The 19,074-nt window shown below is 43.4% G+C and overlaps 1 protein-coding gene across 10 annotated transcripts in view; it reads right to left on the bottom strand.

Moving 5' to 3' along the window:
• Positions 1-322: 322 nt before the first annotated feature.
• The window catches only part of TRAPPC12 (trafficking protein particle complex subunit 12), a 227,915-nt gene continuing 209,163 nt past the window's right edge, over positions 323-19,074 (bottom strand). For 9 of the 10 annotated variants that reach the window (XM_081189083.1, XM_081189079.1, XM_081189085.1 and 6 more), the window contains 5 exons: positions 16,798-16,871; positions 8,131-8,229; positions 2,768-2,868; positions 1,361-1,448; positions 323-673 (listed from right to left, as the gene is read on the bottom strand). In XM_081189083.1, the coding sequence (XP_081045209.1) occupies positions 431-673; positions 1,361-1,448; positions 2,768-2,868; positions 8,131-8,229; positions 16,798-16,871 (605 nt within the window). In that variant the 3' untranslated portion in view covers positions 323-430. The remainder of the gene's footprint in view (positions 674-1,360; positions 1,449-2,767; positions 2,869-8,130; positions 8,230-16,797; positions 16,872-19,074) is intronic. The other variant, XM_081189080.1, reaches the window with a different exon arrangement.

Raw genomic sequence — 19,074 nt, 5'->3', positions numbered from 1 at the left:
TTACTGCAGCGTTCTTGCTTCCACCGCCCACCGCCCTCCAATTATACACATGCAATGAGTTTAGCTGGTGTCATTTTATCACTAAGCCCCAAATGTGTTCAGAACAAAAGCCATCAAGACAACTTAGCTCAAGTGCGCTGCTATTTGCAGGGAGAAAACCCATCTGAATAACTGTGATTGTTTGTACATACTATAAGCTTGGCAATAGCTTCAGGGATGAAGTTGGCTGTAGATCAACACAAAATCCCTAGGGTGATAGCCAGGATTTGTTGAAAACAGACCAGCATATAAACTCGTACAACGTAGTAATTTTACCATATGCTCATAATTAAAAAGCTTTTTATTGCTCTAGCTCGAAGAACATTTACAGATTAGCAGGAGTATGTACAACTTCTGAAACGATCCTTTCCAAAACAGAAAAAGGCTAGGCTTATCCTAACTTGAGACACTGAGTGTTGAAGCTGTCGCCCTCCTTGAGAGCCACAGCTTCAAGCAGAGCCTGCTTCTTCTGCATGCTGCGAGAGGACTCAAGTTCGTACATGGTTGTCAAATTGAAAAGGACGCTCTCGTGGAGGTAGTTCCTAGGGTCCTGCTGAACCATTCCTTCCAGCTGCCGGAGGGAATCCTTCAGTTTCCCCAGATAAAGCAGACAAACTGCAGCATTGTTGTTAGCCTAGAGAAAAGGTACATTAAATTCATCCATGGAACAAAAAAATAATAATGCACTTCAAGATATTCATTCTAAGCACACTGTAATTTGCTTTTTCCTTCCGAGCACGCTAGAGGGTCAGTCCTTAGAATATTGTCTGTTTGCCAAAAGTCTTGCAAAGAAACTTGAAATGGAGGCCAGGCACCAGTATCACTTAAGCCAGTGTTTCCCAAACTCGGGCCTCCAGCTGTTTTTGGACAACAATTACCATCATCCCTGACCACTGGTCCTGCTAGCTAGGGATCATGGGAGTTGTAGTCCAGCAACCCAACTTTGGGAAACACTGACCCAAGCAATACTGCTCTGCATCATTCATTTGCTTCAATGAGGTTTGCATAAAAAACCCAACCATCCTAAAGCGCTGAGAAACGTTACTGAAAAGTGTTGTTCTTGTAAAATTTACTGATTCCCGGGAGCAATGACTTGCCTATGCCATGTTCATTTGTGCAACGTTAAGTACAGTTTGGGGCAGCGGACTCTAGAGTAGGAATGAGGAACTGGCGGTGCTCCAGAGGTTGTTGGACTCAAAACTCCCATCAGCATGGTGGGAATTACAATCTAGCAACATCTGGAGGACTATTAATTCCCCATCCCTGCTCTCAAAGGATGCTATTTTAGAAGCCTATGATTTAACTGTAAGACATATCCTACCACAGCATTGGATGGGTCAACCTTCAAAATCTCTGTGAAGAATTTGTGAGCTTCTGCAAAGTTATTCTGACCAAGATGGAGGAATGCTCTGGAATACAAGAGAAAAAGAGAGTGTGCTCCTTTAGAAGATGAAAGTTACTTAAGAAAACTCAAAGTAACAAAGACATTATAAAAGGTGACGGGTCATCCTCGTTTCCTCAAATTTCTGAGTGCTCTTGGCCACTGATCTTCATCATGGGGCCTTGATATTACAATTTAGATTTCAGATTAAATGCGTAGCAAACGTATAGCAAAGCAAAGCTAAATTCTAATGATGAAAGGAACTGATGATCATTTCACATGTCATGCAGAGTGCTGCAACAATCCTAGGTCCTTGTCTAGAATACTATACGTATATGTGCTGGCTAACAGGTTTCCTGTATTAAATCCTTTTAATTTGAAATATAGTTAAAACATTTTAAGTGTACACCTAAATAATGGATGTGTGAACCGAAGAACTTTTTCCAGCCCAATTCTAAGCATATTTAATCGGCAGTAAGTAGGGATGTCAGAGAATTCCAATGAAAACAGAAAGGGAAGTGGAAACTGCCAAAGTTTGCTTATTTATCCCATGTTTGGAACAGAAATCAATCCAGCAAATACAATAGGTTTTCAGTTTGGTTGTTGCTTTCAGCCTGATAACTGATATTCCCCACTCCCATTTTCACTCTGTGTCTTTGCATTGAAACGAATGGGGTAGAATACTGCAAAGACAAACTTCTTTATGTAATTAATCACATAAATAATGTAATTTTCAAACAGCGAGACAACTAATGTAGTTTCTAGAGGAAGGCGAATTGCAGCAGAACAGAAACACTGTTGCCTAAATCAAATATAGGGTGAAACAGAAAGCAGTGCCTTCCTATACCCCTACTAGTAAGTTACACAGAGTGAGGGATAGCTCAGTTAGTAGAGTGTGAGACTCTTAATCTCAGGGCTGTGGGTTCGAGCCCCACGTTGGGCAAAAGATTTCTGCATTACATGGGGTTGGACTATATGATCCTTGTGGTTCCTTTCAACTCTATGATTCTATGAATGGGACTTCCTTATAAGCACATATAGGACCACAGCATTAAGCTATGCTGGAGAGTGATTTGAAGAGAAAGGTTTGGAGTGGACAAGAAATACTTTTCAAGTCAGCTCTTGTAACAAAGGAACTAGAACTCCGTCAATCTAAGATAACATGACTACACCATGTTATACAGATCTCAAGGGCTGGTAGATGCCAATCAGTCTTTCTTCTGACAGTTGTAGTTACATAAAAGAGAAATGAAGAGAAAGGGGCATTCTCTTGGGCCCCTTAATGTTCACAGTGCATTCTTTGCAAAATCATGTTTAAGATTAATTTAGCTTTTTTACATTTCCCACCTGTTCATTAAAACCATAATTTGGTTCTTCAGCCCATCCAATTTCTGAGTCACTTTCTCGACGTCTTGAAAATACTTTTCAGCCATTTTTATGTCTCCAATCTGGGTGGCACACACAAAAAAATATTATAAGAAACATTTGCTGCAATTAACAAAGCACACCAGGGAGGCATCAAAAAGGTAGGCTTTCATACAAAAATACCTTTCTGCACTGGGCGGGGGAAGAAGGAACGTACAAGGAATATGAACAACAAGAAGTAGTCAAAAATACATGTGACTAAGATTAGTCATTTTGCCTCAAAATTATAAGGATGCCGTTCCATTAAAACTTTTCACCTAGAAATTGATTCAATATATTATTGCAGAATCAGAACTCAGAAATATTTTTCTTTCTTTCTTTTTTTTAAAAAAGGATTAAATTGATATATGCCTTCCACAACCACAATGACTAAGGAAAGTTAGGATATGTGCTGAAATCCCGACTTACAGGAGCAGCATGTTTTTCTTTGGTTATAGAGCAAGCTCCTACTCTTTTGTAATGACACAAATACTTCGCTCTGAATTTAGCATCGATCAGGCAAGCTTTCAGCTTTCCTGCTTCCAGATGCTTAATATCATTACTCATTTAAGGATGTACTGGTTTCTTTCTAAAAAACAAAATAAATAAAAACAAGTGGGTGATATCCAACTAAGACATACATAAAGCAGACCTGAACTTCCTGTTACTTAATTCCATTGACTTCAGCAGGTCTCTTCTGAATATGACTAACACTGGATTATAACCTAATCCACCCCCCCAGCCCCTCATTTGAAACACTGCTCTGAATAGTGGACAGGAACGTAACTTCAGAAGGGATAGCCAATCAATGATCTGCACGTCCATCTTTTGCGGGAAAGAGGGAGAATTGCTCCTCAGCTCAATACCCTTGAGCAAGGTTGCACAAATCTGATTCAAATTACGCACAACTGTGTATACACCAAGTTTCCTGCAGCCTGATTTAGGCACTGGCTTTCATGCAAACCATAGTTTACACAGCACTTGCCATTTATAGCATGTTCCTTTTCTTAGGTTCACCAGTTTCTTGGAAAGGGGATGAAGTTGTTTTTTTGCGACTGGAAAGCTCAACGTCATCTTCAATTGATGAGGAAAAGAAAAATGAGACCACTTTCCAGTACAAGTTTTTGTGTGCAGTGAAGAAAGGAAATGAGATAGAGAGAGAGGTGTTGCCACAGAGCTTTTTTGAGGGGGGGGGGCATGAAATGCACTGTACAATTCCCACTTTATCTTCAACGCAAGACAGGGTGGAGAGTTGTGAGTTCCAGGATTGCTGCTGGAAGGAATGAGTGATCAGGCCAAGACAGGGCTGTACATCTCGTAACCCTGCCAGCAGCCCCTGGGTCATATAGTGTTAGCCTGCCAGGTTTTCTGCACAGTCCAAACAGGGAGAAAAACCAGGAGGCTTTTTTAAAGCCTCAGGCAGCCTTTCACACAAAACTATAGGGCTGCATTCAGCTTGATGAATAGTAAGCTACCTCTGCCACCCTAGAAGCAAAGAGTTCACTGTCCATCTCCTATAGCTCCCTGTACGTTTCCGAGCACAATTCAAAGTGTTGGTGCTGACCTTTAAAGCCCTAAATGGCCTTGGTCCAGTATATCTGAAGGAGCGTCTCCACCCCCATCGTTCTGCCCAGACACTGAGGTCCAGCGCCGAGGGCCTTCTGGTGGTTTCCTCATTGCGAGAAGTCAAGTTACAGGGAACCAGGCACAGGGCCTTCTCGTTAGTGGCACCCGCCCTGTGGAACGCCCTCCCACCAGATGTCAAAGAGAAAAACAACTACCAGACTTTTAGAAGACATCTGAAGGCAGCCCTGTTTCGGGAAGCTTTTAATGTTTGATGTATTACAGTATTTTAATATTTTGTTGGAAGCTGCCCAGAGTGGCTGGGAAAGCCCAGCCAGATGGGCGGGGTATAAATAATAAATAATAATAATAGTTATTACTACTACTACTACTACTATGTCCAACCCCAGGTTCCAAGTATTTTGCAGTTCTGGGAGTGTATGAAGAAGTCATTTTGCAGCAGGGCCTCTGTCCCAATATCAGCATCTACAGGTTTTTGCAAATGCTGATGGAACTTGTTTTCTCTGCAACTTAATTGTAAGAGGATTTGGGTCTGGGGCACTAGCTTCAGCACTTTTTGATGTCGAATGCTATGTACTTAAATATTCCCCGGGTGGGATTTCACTGCTGCATTACATTTTATTTAAATGGTGGTTCTCTCCCATCCTTGTCCACCACCTCAAGGAAATGCTGGGATTTACATTCTCTCTCTCTCTCTCTCTCTCTCTCTCTCTCTCTCACACACACACACACACACACACACCCACCCACCCACCCACACCCCAAATTTCATCAGACATGACAAGGCAAGTATCGTTTTGGAATTTAACAATGCATAAGACAGTGAAACACTGACAAGGGAGAAAAGGCAATGTCTCTGGTGCCGCCACCCCAAACCATGTCGAGGAACAGCCGCGTTTTCAGCTGCCGCTGTTCCAAGGTTATGTAAGGCAGGCCAATAGGTTTCTCGTGCTTTGTCTTCATTTTTTTGCGGCACTTGAAGGAAAAAGGCCCCGTTCTGACAGTAAAAACCACTAATTCAAGAATATCCAATAATCTCTCTTCCCTCAAGGCCCCCTGTAACAGCAAACACCGAGGAAGACAAGATTCCCTTCAGAGCCTGTTAACATTGCTCTTTGAATTGGACAGACAGATTGCTCCTCTGAGACACGCGCCACTCTCCTTGCATTCTCCCCAAGGTTGGGCATGTTGTCTTTGCAGCAAGCCTAGCCTCTGATGAACCTCAGAGCAAGAGAGCGTAGCCAGGAAGTGAACTCTGCTCTTGTGCGCTCCACTGAGACCCAGAACAGCCAGCTGCTATGGAAAGGACTTACAAGTCATCAATAAATGTAACACAAACAGGCACAAACTATTTTTTCCTAACACATCTCTACTTTATGTTTTAATAACCTTATTTGATATACTCCCAATTATTTCAATGCTTCTCCAGCTGCAGACAGCCTTCAAATACCAACCATTTAATGATGGATAGAGAGAGAGAGAGAGAGATAGCTGAGTTATTATACTTAATTCGAAAAGCTTAAAGGTAAAGGGACCCCTGACCATTAGGTCCAGTCGTGACCGATTCTGGGGTTGCGGCGCTCATCTCGCTTTATTGGCTGAGGGAACCGGTGTACAGCTTCCGGGTCAGGTGGCCAGCATGACTAAGCCGCTTCTGGCGAACCAGAGCAGTGCACAGAAACACCGTTTACCTTCCCGCCGGAGCGGTACCTATTTATCTACTTGCACTTTAACGTGCTTTCGAACTGCTAGGTTGGCATGAGAAGGGACCGAGCAACGGGAGCTCACCCCGTTGCGGGGATTCGAACCACCGACCTTCTGATCGGCAAGTCCTAGGCTCTCTGGTTTAACCCACAGCACCACCCGCGTCCCCTTTCGAAAAGCTTACTGCCAGGGAAAACATACAATGGTCCCATCACGAATGGGAGTAGCAAACCACAATCTCCGACCTAAAGAGTTTGGTCTGAAGCAGAGTTCGTGGTTTGTTTCACTTCAAACAAGGCCATGATGTGAAAGCAAAGCTTGTTTGGTGTGAAACAAGCCATGATCCCCAGTTGGGATGTAAGGCCAACAATTACATTAAGGATCATGGTTTGTTGCTCCCATTCATGGAGGAGTGAAGGGTTTATTTTGAGGTATGGATTGGGTCATAGCGTGGTATGGTGACTGGCTATTGGAAAGTAGGCCTTTCCAGTGATGGTGTCTGGCTGTGGAATGCTCTCCCCAGAGAGAGGCAAATCTGGCTTCTTACTAGGCTGTCATTTTGGTGCCCAAAGGCCTTATTTTCTCAGGCTTTTTGGTCTGCTTTAGCTGCCCCATGAACACTGTTACAGTTGTACCTTGGAAGCCAAACGCCTTACTAGTCCATCGTTTTGGCTCCCGAACGCCACAAAGCCAGAAGTGAGTGTTCCGGTTTGCAAACATTCTTTGGAAGCTGAATGTCCGACGCAGCTTCCGATTGCGTGCAGGAAGCTCATGCAGCCAATCAGAAGCTGCGCCTTGGTTGTAAAAACATTTTCGGAAGCCGAACAGACAACCAAGCTACGACTGTATTGGGGAGGTTCTTTATAAATATTCTTGATGAATATTTAAATCTTGCCATTTAAGTGATAAAAAGAAACCCTGAACAACAGAAAAGGAGGGAAACAATATCCGAAGAAGAGGAATAGACTGCCTTGTCATGTACGAGTTTTATAAAGAGCTCAAACTTCAAAGTAGGATGCCTAGAACTCTTAAGCACGTGCTTCGATTCAGAGCCGCTCTGTCAATGACTGATGGGCTGTGGCTTGACAAAAGTGCAGAAGAGCAAGCTAACCATCCATGGGCAATGGAATGGGGCATCTAGGTATTCCCTCCCGCCATTGTGGTGTGGCAGATCTCTCCTCTTGGAAGGCAGGAGGGGCATGGAGAGTAAAGAGCTAAAGAACAGTAAGTGTCGATTGGTGCAGAAGACAACCACTAATGTTTTTTAAAGGGCTACAGCAGGACAATGGCAGAAAATTCAAGTGGCTCATGCTGGGAATCTGCCCACTGTGAAACTGTGTGTTCTCTCTTTTGCACACGCTCCCACTCCCTCTCACGTTCGTCTTGAGGGCCACTAGCCTGAATACTAAACTGCAAGTTGCAGAATTGGAAGATTCACCCGTTTCCATGTACAGAGAGAGAAATGTGGATTATGTGTGTCACCCCATTGCAAACTGACTGGATGTACATTTAATTTATAGCAGAGGGGGGAAAATGTGTCAAGTGAGAAACGTCTCTTCAAAGCACAGCTTACCAAATATCAAGTATCATTTTAATGAGACACGGGCTTTGTTGTTTAGACTATTACATGCTCCTTTCAGCAGAGTTTGGCAGTACCGGTGGTGCCTGGTAACCTACAAACAGCATTATTATGCTCTGGATGGAATAATAATTGAAATGCTCAAGAAAGGCAAGGGAGAAAGTGTCAGGCAAATAAAGACGAGAACGTTCTTCCCAAACTTCCTTACATGCCTTATCAAGTTTTGTATTCTCAGTTGCCATTTAATTAGCCATCTCTGTTCAGACCTTTGGGTGTTAACTCAACCTTCTGAACTGTTGAGTTTCCCGTTGTACCATTTGGTTAATAACCAACACATCAAACTATATACAAGCAGGGGACTTTTATCGCGTTCAAATATTTGTTCTATTGTGGTCAAGAAGGGCTGTCACTTGGGCTTTATTCAGAATCAAGTATATACCTGCAGGAAAATCCTCCCAATTCCACTCAACAGCTGAGGCTCTTGCTCCGGGTAATATTTGATGACTGTGTGATATGTCTCCACAGCAAGCACGTAGTCCTAGGGGGTAGAAAGCACACACAGAGAGATGCAAGGTCAGCAGTTGCTCTTTGCTCTATGCACGCAGCAAATGCACGATAAACAGATGGAAGCAACGTAGTTTAAAGATAGAAAAAATAGGATGGTTGAAAACACAAGGAAAGGGTTGCCCCTGTCTATGACTAAATGCTGCTCTACTGGATTTAGCAGGGTAAGGGAAGACACTTGGATTGTACAAGAAGATGCACGACCAGGTTGAAGACCTCACCCATTACGTGAGCAATGGGACAGCTGTGAATACAAAGGAGACTTGAAATAAAACCAAAATATCTCTGCCCCCCCCTCAAAGCAGAAGCAAATATATCTGCCCACTAAGCAACAGCTTTGTATTTGCCAAAATCATGCACAATGGGCGCACGTGTACACACACACACACACACACACACACACACACACACACACACAACTCCTTCACCATCTTTCTGTTTGGCAAGTGAAGCCTTCTGCACAGCCAAGTCAGATAGACTGCCAATGTTCTAAAAATTCCTCTTGCTGGGAAAACAGCCACTGCTCTTATGATGAGGGAACAGCCACAATGGCTAGATGAAGGGAATTTTAAAAGGAGCTCAGGGCAAACGGATGGGGATTTAGCAAACAAGTAGGGATTCCTCCCACATTAACACTTAATGTTTTTGAAGAGATGATTGTCAAAGAATGCTTTCAGAACGTTTGTTTGCTTCCTGGGTGTGGCTTCTTGATTGATAGGTCTTGGTCTTGATTTAAATGTACAAATAATGAAAAAAAATAACTAAACTTAAGCTCAGCGCAGAAACAACAATGCAGAGAAGCATTATAACACATTGGGAGGGGGACAATATTTATTAGTATTCCTAAGCCAACACATTCCTAAGGCTCAGAACATGTTTTAACATAACACAACAAACCAATAGATACATATAACGTAACTTTAAATGCTTAACCCTGACCAAATATGAGAGATGCTACAAAGGTTCTGGGCATTTAACACAATGGCTCAACCACTTCTATGCAATGGCTTTGACCACTAAATAACCCGTGAACCCATTCAAAGGACTCCATACACTAGCCTGCGTACAATCTAATAAAAATAATTAAATAATTTTATGATTAATACCCTGCCCATCTGGCTAGGTTGTCCCAGCTTCTCTGGCTGGTTTTCGACACACATATAAAAACATAATAAAACATCAAACATGAAAAACTTCCCTATACAGGGCTGCCTTCAGATGTCTTCTAAAGGTTGTATAGCTATTCATCTCCTTGGCATCTGATGGGAGGGCGTTCCACAGGGTGGGTGACACTACTGAGAAGGCCCTCTGCCTGGTTCCCTGTAGCTTCACTTCTACAGAACTGGAGGCGGCATACCTCTAACAGCTGCTGAGATCACGAAGGGGGGAAGTGTTGCTGCACATTGGTCCTGCTTGTGAACTTCTCAGAGAAGTATCTGGTTGGTCACTGAGGGAACAGGGGGCCGGACTAAATGGGTCTTTGGTTCAATCCAGCAGGGCTTGTCTAATGATTTCCCTTTTCTGTTCCCGGAGCTCCTTCTGAAGGTCTGAGCTCAGGAGTAGGCTTGGGGCTAGCTGTGGTCATAAAGTCGGGAAAGGGTCTTCAAAGCCATTCTGCACTTCCAAGCGCTCCTCATTCAACGGTTTTGAATTCAGAAATTTATTCTGGCTGCTCCCTCCCCCAAGGAGCCAATAAATAATTGGGTGGTATATTGAATGAAAAACAATGAAAATAAAAATCAATCTTGCCAACTCTCTTTTTCTTCACCGCCCCACAATCAAGATGCTTCCATGCTTTATCGTAGTCACACTAGACTGAGATGTGAAGCCAAAAAACTACTGCATTTTGAAGCAGACCTGCCAAATGTTTCTGAGAAGGGGATATACCCTATCAAATAGAAGAGCAAGTTTAATGAACATTAAAATTTGACTCCATTTGAATACTATATTCAGCTGCAGGGCAGAAAGCTGGAAGTCCTTGTATTCTTCTTTATCTTTCTTCTCTCTCGTCTCTCAATTTCTCTTTCTTTAGGTTTTCCCTTTTCTTGTCCTTTCTTCTTTCTGCCTACGTTCTTTTTTACACTACAGTGGTGCCTCGCAAGACGAAAAGAATCCGTTCTGTGATTCTCTTCGTCTAGCGGTTTTTTCGTCTTGCGAAGCAAGCCCATTGACGGATTAGCGGCTTTTAGCGGCTTTTAGCGACTTATCTGCTGATTGGATCAGCTGATAAGCGGCTTAGCAGCTTAGAAAAAGGGGGGGGGGAGGGGAAAAAACCAACAGGAACTCGCAAGACATTGTCGTCTTGAGAAGCAAGCCCATAGGAAATTCGTTTTGCGAAGCACCTCCAAAACGGAAAACTCTTTCGTCTAGCGAGTTTTCCGTCTTGCGAGGCATTCGTCTTGCGGGGCACCACTGTAAGTAGCTGTTTTATATCAGTGCATTATTTAAAAAATACTTTGTAATGGGTATGTATTTTTGTATATCTCTGAATAAGTATCAATAAATAAATTCTAAAAACAACTGACTAAGAGTGGCCAAAACAACTCTAAACTTCAACGCTGATGTCAAGGACAAAATTTAAGCAGCACTTTAGAATCCAGTTACCTGGGCTTCATCCCACCGAAATTGCTGGTCTTAAGAAAATAAGTTGGGGCGCAGAATGGCAGCCCTTGCCTGTGTACTGATTTAGTCACCAATGGAACAGTTCCAGGAATTCAAGAAGGAATACAGTGGATATGACAGCCTCCAGAAGCATTTTTTTCTGTTATTTGTGTGGCAACAGCAAGAGACAGGCTGTAGCCAAGTGGTATTACTGCAGCATAATTTAAGAAAGATTTATGATGTATGTCTCCTTTAAATTAGAAGACAGAGGCTCTAAATCAAGCAAGAGTCCTTAGGCATCAGTCTCAAGCCTGACTAGGTCAAGCAACTCTCCTTTCTCTGCTGTTTTGGTTTCTTGAGATCCAAATGCCAAAAAAGAGAGAGAAAACGAACAAGTTTCTGTCTTAAGAGTCTATTAATAGCCAGCAATATGAAAGGGAAAATAAATTTAAGCAAAAACTGAAAAGCAAACCTTTACAAGAACAGTTCAAATGTCTATGTTTTTAAATGCAGGGCAGTATTTCCAAAGTGTTTAACAATTTAAACCAGGCAAAACACACACACACAAGTGAACTAATGTATAGCTCTCTTCACACTTACCTTTCTAGTAGTACTGGAAGTAAAATTGAAAGCATACGTTTTTCACTTATTTCCCACTATGAAGCAATGCTCATCAGCGATATATGTAACAATTATTACATCCGCTCATGACATGCACATTCCTTCTACATGTAGAACAGACAGAGTCTCAACTCAGACATGCTCTCTGATGTGGTACAGTCCTTAAATATTGGACCACTTATATGAAAAGTTGTTGTCAGCATCTGCCTCTCTAGGGAAAACCAATATATTAGGGCTTCTAGCCAAACACAAGATGAGCATACATGTGGTTGTCCCACATCTTTTCATGAGACAGTACATATTTGTAAAGAGACTATACCATGTGCCTTTCCTAAACATCTGAATCAGCTGTGTGTGGTCTGGACTCCTCAAGATGCTACAATGGGGGGCAAGGGAGAATGTTTCCTTCGGAAGGCATGAGCCACCAAGAACTTGCTCATTTTGCTAAAGAAAATGCCTTTGGAAATCGCAGACCCAGAGTAAGGTAAAGGGGACCCCTGACCATTAGGTCTAGTCGTGGACAACTCTGGGATTGCGGTGCTCATCTCGCTTTATTGGCCGAGGGAGCCGGTGTACAGCTTCTGGGTCATGTGGCCAGCATGACTAAGCCACTTCTGGCGAACCAGAGCAGTGCACGGAAACGCCGTTTACCTTCCCACCAGAGTGGTAACTATTTATCTACTTGCACTTTGATGTGCTTTCGAACTGCTAGGTTGGCAGGAGCAGGGACCGAGCAACGAGAGCTCACCCCGTTGCGGGGATTTGAACTGCCGATCTTCTGATCAGCAAGTCCTAGGCTCTGTGGTTTAACCCACAGCACCACCCTTCTAGACCCAGAGTAATTACTCCCAAATAAGCAAACTGCCTTGGCTCCGGATCTTTCCTCTTCTTCTCCAGTTCTGACTTTCTTTAGGCGATTCAGTTGGGAACTGCAATCCTGGGAGTAGAGCAAAGGGTTCAACCTTTCTTCCTGAACCATTTCCCCAACTTAAATCACTCCATGAAACAATCTGCCCCAGAGGGGGAAACGTACAGGTGAAAATTAATGTTCATTTGTTTTCCCCTTAATGTTACTATTTATTTATCTCAGTGCTATCAGTAAACACAAACCTCCTGTTACAATTATAAAACAGGAGACTTCCTCCAAATGGAACAGAAGAGTAAAACTCTTCATACAAAACCCTTTGATCTGTAAGTTGGAGGGTTGATTGCAAAAATGAGGCATAACTGACTCCAAATCCCTTTCTCCATTCAATGGGGCTCCAGACTATCGTCTGTGGCCTCCTCTTCGCATTGGTATTTAAATGGCATGCCCTCATTCCAGTGTTAAGAGCTCACTCCTAACTAGTTTACGTTTGGTTTTTTTTAAAGGTGCAATACTGCTATTAATCCAGTTAATAGCAAATGCTGTTTTAATTAGACTGGTTACTTATACCTTCTCACCAATCTCCACATCATCATATTTTCCCTGTGTTCTTCATTAGAAAGAATCTATTTCCAAAATTAGTTAGAACACAAGCACTACAAAACAGCACTTTTTGGGGGCGGGGGGAGGGAGGGATGTTGCTAGATGGTGGTATATTGCACTTTACACCGATGACAGAAGAAACAACAACCAAAAAAAATCCTAACTTTTATTTATTACACGTGAAATCAAAGCTGACAACTAAATGATTTATTTGAAAGCATGAAAAGTAAAAAAAAAAAAAAATGCGCCCAATTCTTGTAAACAAACACTCTTAATTATCTGTACTCATGTGATTTTAATTTTTACCTGTGTGATTTTGTGATTAATTTTCATTATGAAAATTAAGGCGAATGCTTTTATAGCAACCCCAAATTACACATTACGTTAACTGGATTTCTTCATTAACTACATTTTTTGAAAGGGGAAAATATGTAAGGGGAGGGCAAGCTTATTTCTCCCCCTCCCTTATTCTAAAAGGCACATGGTTCAACACTGTATAAATCCGCGGCGTTTGCAGAAGTGCAAATGCACATGGATGGGGATACATGACTTATGAACGTGGCGCCACGCTGTGTGTCAGATGTGAATTGGGAGCGCGACTATTCCACAAATGGCAGATAACGCTGTTGATTCAGCAGGATTGGGATACTTGTTCACAGCAGGGCAGGGCGCAGCTCTGCGATTCCAAAATGAGACAAAAAAAGCCATGTTCCCATGTTCCCACTGTGGCTCACGCTCCCCACCATAGGGATGCATCTTTGGAGAAGGCACGCCATGTTCTAGAGAGCACCTTTCTCAAGGAATTTTGGTGCACCTGATAGGACACTTCCTCTCAGTCCATTGCATCAAGAGATGGCTTGCTGCAAGTTGTGGGAAACTGGGGGGGGGGAGGCGAGGGAAAACCGAAATTAAACGTCCTACCAAGCAACAAAGCCCCGCAGTTTCCCTGGATTGTGGCCACAGCCTTGAAATCCAATTTCCTTCCTTGAAATTAGTATGTGAACATTGCTCTCGGCGGAAGAATCTTCCATGGAAATGAATGCCTGAGCTGGGAAGTGCAGACAGCAATATTTGACGGGCAAGTTGCGAGAAATTTTTTAACAAGGGCTTAATGCTTGAACACAGCGCTGCCAAGGCAGAGATCGGAATTCTCAAAATGGTCTTGGAAGGCTGTGTTTAGAGATGGCTGTTTATGCAAACCATGATTGCATTTGGATCTAAGACTGAGTTGCGGTGCTTCAAAAGAATTATAAAGAAGGGGGGAAAGTAAAACAAACAGATGGCCAGCCGCTACTAAAGGGAGATGATACAAGAAAGATTTAATACAAAGAAGAGGAGCAAGGGTTGAATGTAGAAACAAAGACGTCTATACAACCTGTGTATTTTAAAAAGGAATATTTTAAAAGGGATCTTACTTTTGCACTTTATTATCATTAAAATGCTAAAACAATACTTTCCTTGTTTTTTAAATGATTTCTTGTTGCTATGATCTTCAGACTATTACAGCATACTGTTGCTATTTCCTGCCTAGAACGAAGCATCTTTTCCTCTTATCACTATTAATCACCTATGTGGTACCACTGCTCTGCCAAGTATGCTAAAAAAAAAAAAAAGTTTTCACCAGGTCTTTTATTATTTGACTTCCATTTGACAGATATATTGGATTTGAACCTGTCTCCAGCAGTCAGAGTTCACAGTATTCTTTGCCTCTACAAAAACCAACTTCTCATAGAGTTTCTTGAAGACTACTATCACTCCTTCAATAAACAAAAGCTTGTCCATTTCAAATAAAACATTGACATTGCCAGTGTTCAATAGGAAGGAATTCATAAACGCAAGCTGGCGTGGTTGTTGGTTTGAAATGCAGCTGTGTGTGAGAAGGTACGTGGCAATCTCTTTGTGGGGAATGGCCTCTCATGCTGTTCCAGTAATCTCAATAATGGCATGGTAAACCCCAATTGATTGATTGATTGAATGCATGCATTTTGCACTGGCTAAGAACCAGTGGGGACGTGGGGGACGCTGTGGGTTAAACTACAGAGCCTAGGACTTGCCGATCAGAAGGTCGGTGGTTCGAATCCCCGCGACGGAGTGAGCTCCCGTTGCTCGGTCCCTGCTCCTGCCAACCTAGCAGTTCGAAAGCACCTCAAAGTGCAAGTAGATAAATAGGTACCTCTCCGGTGGGAAGGTAAGCAGCGTTGTAAACGGTGAAGGTAAACGGGAAGGTAAACATGGTGGCCACATGACCCGGAAGCTGTACAGCAGCTCCCGCGGCCAATAAAGCGAGATGAGCGCCGCAACCCCCGAGTCGGTCACGACTGGGCCTAATGGTCAGAGGTCCCTTTACCTTTAAGAACCTCATATAGTGCTGCTTCACACAAATGGTTTGTTGTACAGTGTTATCCGCAAGTTGGTTTCAGTCATGTTATTTGCGTATACTGCTTCTCTGCATGTGCCGCAAATAAAATGGTTCATAGCAAAGTCCAAGGAGTCTCCAAGTGATGCAAGCAGGTTGTTGAATGGGGCTACTTTCAAGCGACGCAAACGGTTTCTTTCATGTTGCCAACTCCAAATGATTACGTTTCATGTTGCAGCCCTGCTGACTTTCATGCATATGGATTGCATTTCAGGATTGTCTGTTAAATGTGCATGCCAGGTTCTAGAAGCGATGCAATTTATCACGATAATTAACGAAATACAGGAGCCTAGCCTTTTCAATCATTAAAAATTTCTCACTCGCAAAATTATCCTTCCGCCATTCTGAGATTTACAAAATCTGCTCAAGCTGCGTGAGTTGGCACGTTAGCCATTGGAAAACAGGCCAGCTATTTTCTCAGGACGGATTCAAATGCTGCAAAACTGTCTGTATAGGGATCATAGATCCAGTAGAGAGGAAGAAACTGAACGCAACTCACAACAGAGCACGGCACGTGAATGGCTGCTGGGGAAACAAAGCTTTCCTTCATCTTTCCACGCAGAAATGTTCTGGGTGAAGGTGTTGAGAGCTAGCTCTTAAGAGTTGCATTAAATCAAGACGCCGGCCTTGTTTGGACACGTGGACTGATTTCAGCCTTTTGAAAAAAGGAAACCAGGAGAACAAGGCCTGGGAAATTAAATTTACTCAACCACGTAGAGATCTCAGTTTCGGAAGGACCTGAATTAGCTCAAAGGTATTTATTAATACTTGCCAACCTAGCAGTTCGAAAGCACGTCAAAGTGCAAGTAGATAAATAGGTACTGCTCCGACGGGAAGGTAACCGGTGCTTCCGTGCGCTTCTCTGGTACGCCAGAAGCGGCTTAGTCATGCTGGCCACATGACCCGGAAGCTGTACGCCGGCTCCCTCGGCCAATAAAGTGAGATGAGCGCCGCAACCCCAAAGTCAGTCACGACTGGACCTAATGGTCAGGGGTCCCTTTACCTTTACCTTATTTATTAATAGCCGTCGTAACAAAAGGATCTGAAAACTCTTGAGTTAGTAAGCCACGAGGGAATCAGTGTCATGGCATCATAGAGTTGGAAGGGACCCTGAGTAGTATTTAAACACATTTAAATACTACATGTCAAGTCTGAAACCCGTGGCATCGTCAACAAGTGGAAGTAGAACAAACGTAAAGACCAGGCATGAAAAAGGGAGTGAGAAGGCATGAAACTGACGGTGGTCATAGCAGGTTGGAAATTCAGCCATAAAAATGTATATTCTGCCTCGTTCTTGCATGGCTGCTTAAAGTGATTTCAGCAGGTGCATCCGGCTTACACCCCACGTAACGGCAAGCAGTGATCTAACTCATCCTCAGCCTCTCTGAGAATCTACTCGAGTATATATGGTAACTGCAATGACAGTACCCACCTACCTTCATCATTAGCAGACAGTTTGCCGTAGAGTACATCACCCGGCCCAGACGTGACCTCCACAGCTGAACGGAGGCTGTAAAATGAGAGCAGCTTGTGAATGTGCACAAATAAATTAGAAGCTCTTTCCCTAGCCATCAATTATCAGTCATATGCGTTCTGATTTAAATGATTTCCCCTCGTTAACACCGCTGCATCTCGAGCGCAGTATTGCTAGCATTCTGCTAGCATTGCACGGAAAACCCCGCACCCTCTCGATAGCACGAGGCTTGATTGGCAAGAGGAACAGACTGCCGGAATAAATGAAGCAATAACGCAAAGCTGGGAAGCAGCCTCTCAGGTTTTAGCTCAGGCAAGGAAGCATCCATTTTTTCCCCGACAGCAGAACAAAAGGCAGAGAGGGGAAAGGGAAAGGGTGCTGAGTTATCGCAAGCATTAGTTTGCAACCGTGTCATTAAAAGCTTTAAAATCTACACTGCTCAGTTCCTTCAAAACTGACCAGCAATTTTTAAAAAAACCTGAAATTGCAACCAGAGCATGAATGTTGAAGGGCTATCTTGGTCTGGGGTCCTGCACTCTCGCCTCTGGCATATGAGATGCTGCCGAGCTGGTCTGACACCCCTACGCTACTGGAACACATGGGGTTTAAAGGCTGCTGCGTATTATAGCAGCAGCAGCCGATCTCTCGCTCCCTTCGCTTGCTGACAGGTTCCTGCTGTGTGAAAAGGAATGGCTCACATTGATTGTTTGCTGCTTAAAGGGATCCAAGAGTCGCAAAGCTGAGCCTCTCCTGTTACAAAATGAGCGCTGGGGTAAAGGGTGTGTGTGTGGGGGGGGGAATGGTTTCTAATTTGCAGTTAAATATGTCCAGGGCTGCAATCCGAAGCGCACTTAGGAGGCCGTTCTGCGAGACCCACTTCTGATGCAGAGGATCAGGCTGCCAATTTAATTGCTTTCAGGGTGAAGGTGATGACGATGTGCCCATGATTGTGGTTATCACTCAGAAGGAGCATCGCAAGGAGAGGAACCGAGAAAGAAAGGTGCAATAGAATTGCCGGAATGGCAAGGAAATGTGCCCCAATTTTCCTGTCTGACACAGTATGCTCTTTTTATTGCTGCAAACCTTTGCGGGTTTTTTTTGTTTTAACTCCTTATTAATAGCCACATCCAGGACTAGCAGAGAGTTATTCATTTAGATTAGTTCAAAGGAATGCCCTGCCCAACCTTTGAAACTCAAGCCAGCAATCACCATTAAAAAACAATAATTATGTGTGTTTCTATCATAGGATCCAACTCCTAGGGGCAGAGGCCCCTTCGCGCCCCCCTAAAATATTTGAGGTCCCCCGAGTTGATGGGCATTGCCATTCAAATGGTGTGCGTGTGTCATGTCATGTGATCAGTTATGTGCATCGGGGCTTACCTACCTGCCCCCCCCAATATTTTATTTAAGTTGGCACCCCTGGTTTTTATTCTATGCATATGTGTGAGTACATGTGGGCATGGATGCACATCACACTGCCCCTCCCCCGCATATCCTCACTCCTGACCTAGAAAGCCCAAGAGCAAAAATTGCACATTATGTGGATGTTATCCTCTTCCCTACAGATGATGCAAAGCTGTCCAAAACCCACCAATGCTTCCTACGGCTGCTTGGTATCAGTGGAAGTGAAGCAGGTTCAATATCAGGTTGAGCAAACCTATATAAGATGCACTATTACAATTCAAATAAGCTTTTTACTCCTTTTAATAAGAGCAAAGCTATGGAGAATATGTTCATTTTTATTTGTGACCACTGTCATATTACGGCTGCATTCCTTTTGTTGCTCTGGGAACTGTGTGCTGTGGAGCACCTGTAGGACTTGATGCCTTGCAAAAGAAGGAGAAGGAGGAGGAGGAGGAGAAAGAGGAGAAGGGGAAGGAGGGAATGGAAGCAATGCACTGCCAGGAAAATGGTGCAATGCTAAATCTTTTCCCTCCCACTGAACAAATGGCAAATGCGCTGTCCTGCCCTGTTCTGCAACAAGCTGGTTTGTGCAACACCTACTTAAGAGCAGCAGTAGGGAAATTATGCTGCAGATCTAATCCCGGAAAGAACTGAGGCTTGTTTCCAGTCACAGTTCACAAGGCAAAAAATAAAGGTTTGCCTCAGCTGGAACGCGCACAAAAACAGATAGAGAAAGTTTCCTGCAGCTCCAAACTGCACCAGAGGCCCTTGCAGAGAGCAGATCTGATTGACCTACTCTGGAAGAGATGCCAATAGTCCCCACAAGTGTCCTCTG

Source organism: Podarcis bocagei (assembly GCF_964188305.1).
Source record: "Podarcis bocagei genome assembly, chromosome: 3".
NCBI classification, from domain to species: Eukaryota; Metazoa; Chordata; class Lepidosauria; order Squamata; family Lacertidae; genus Podarcis; species Podarcis bocagei.
Note: the sequence above shows the minus strand (reverse complement) of the source record. Positions and strands in the feature narration are given on the sequence as shown.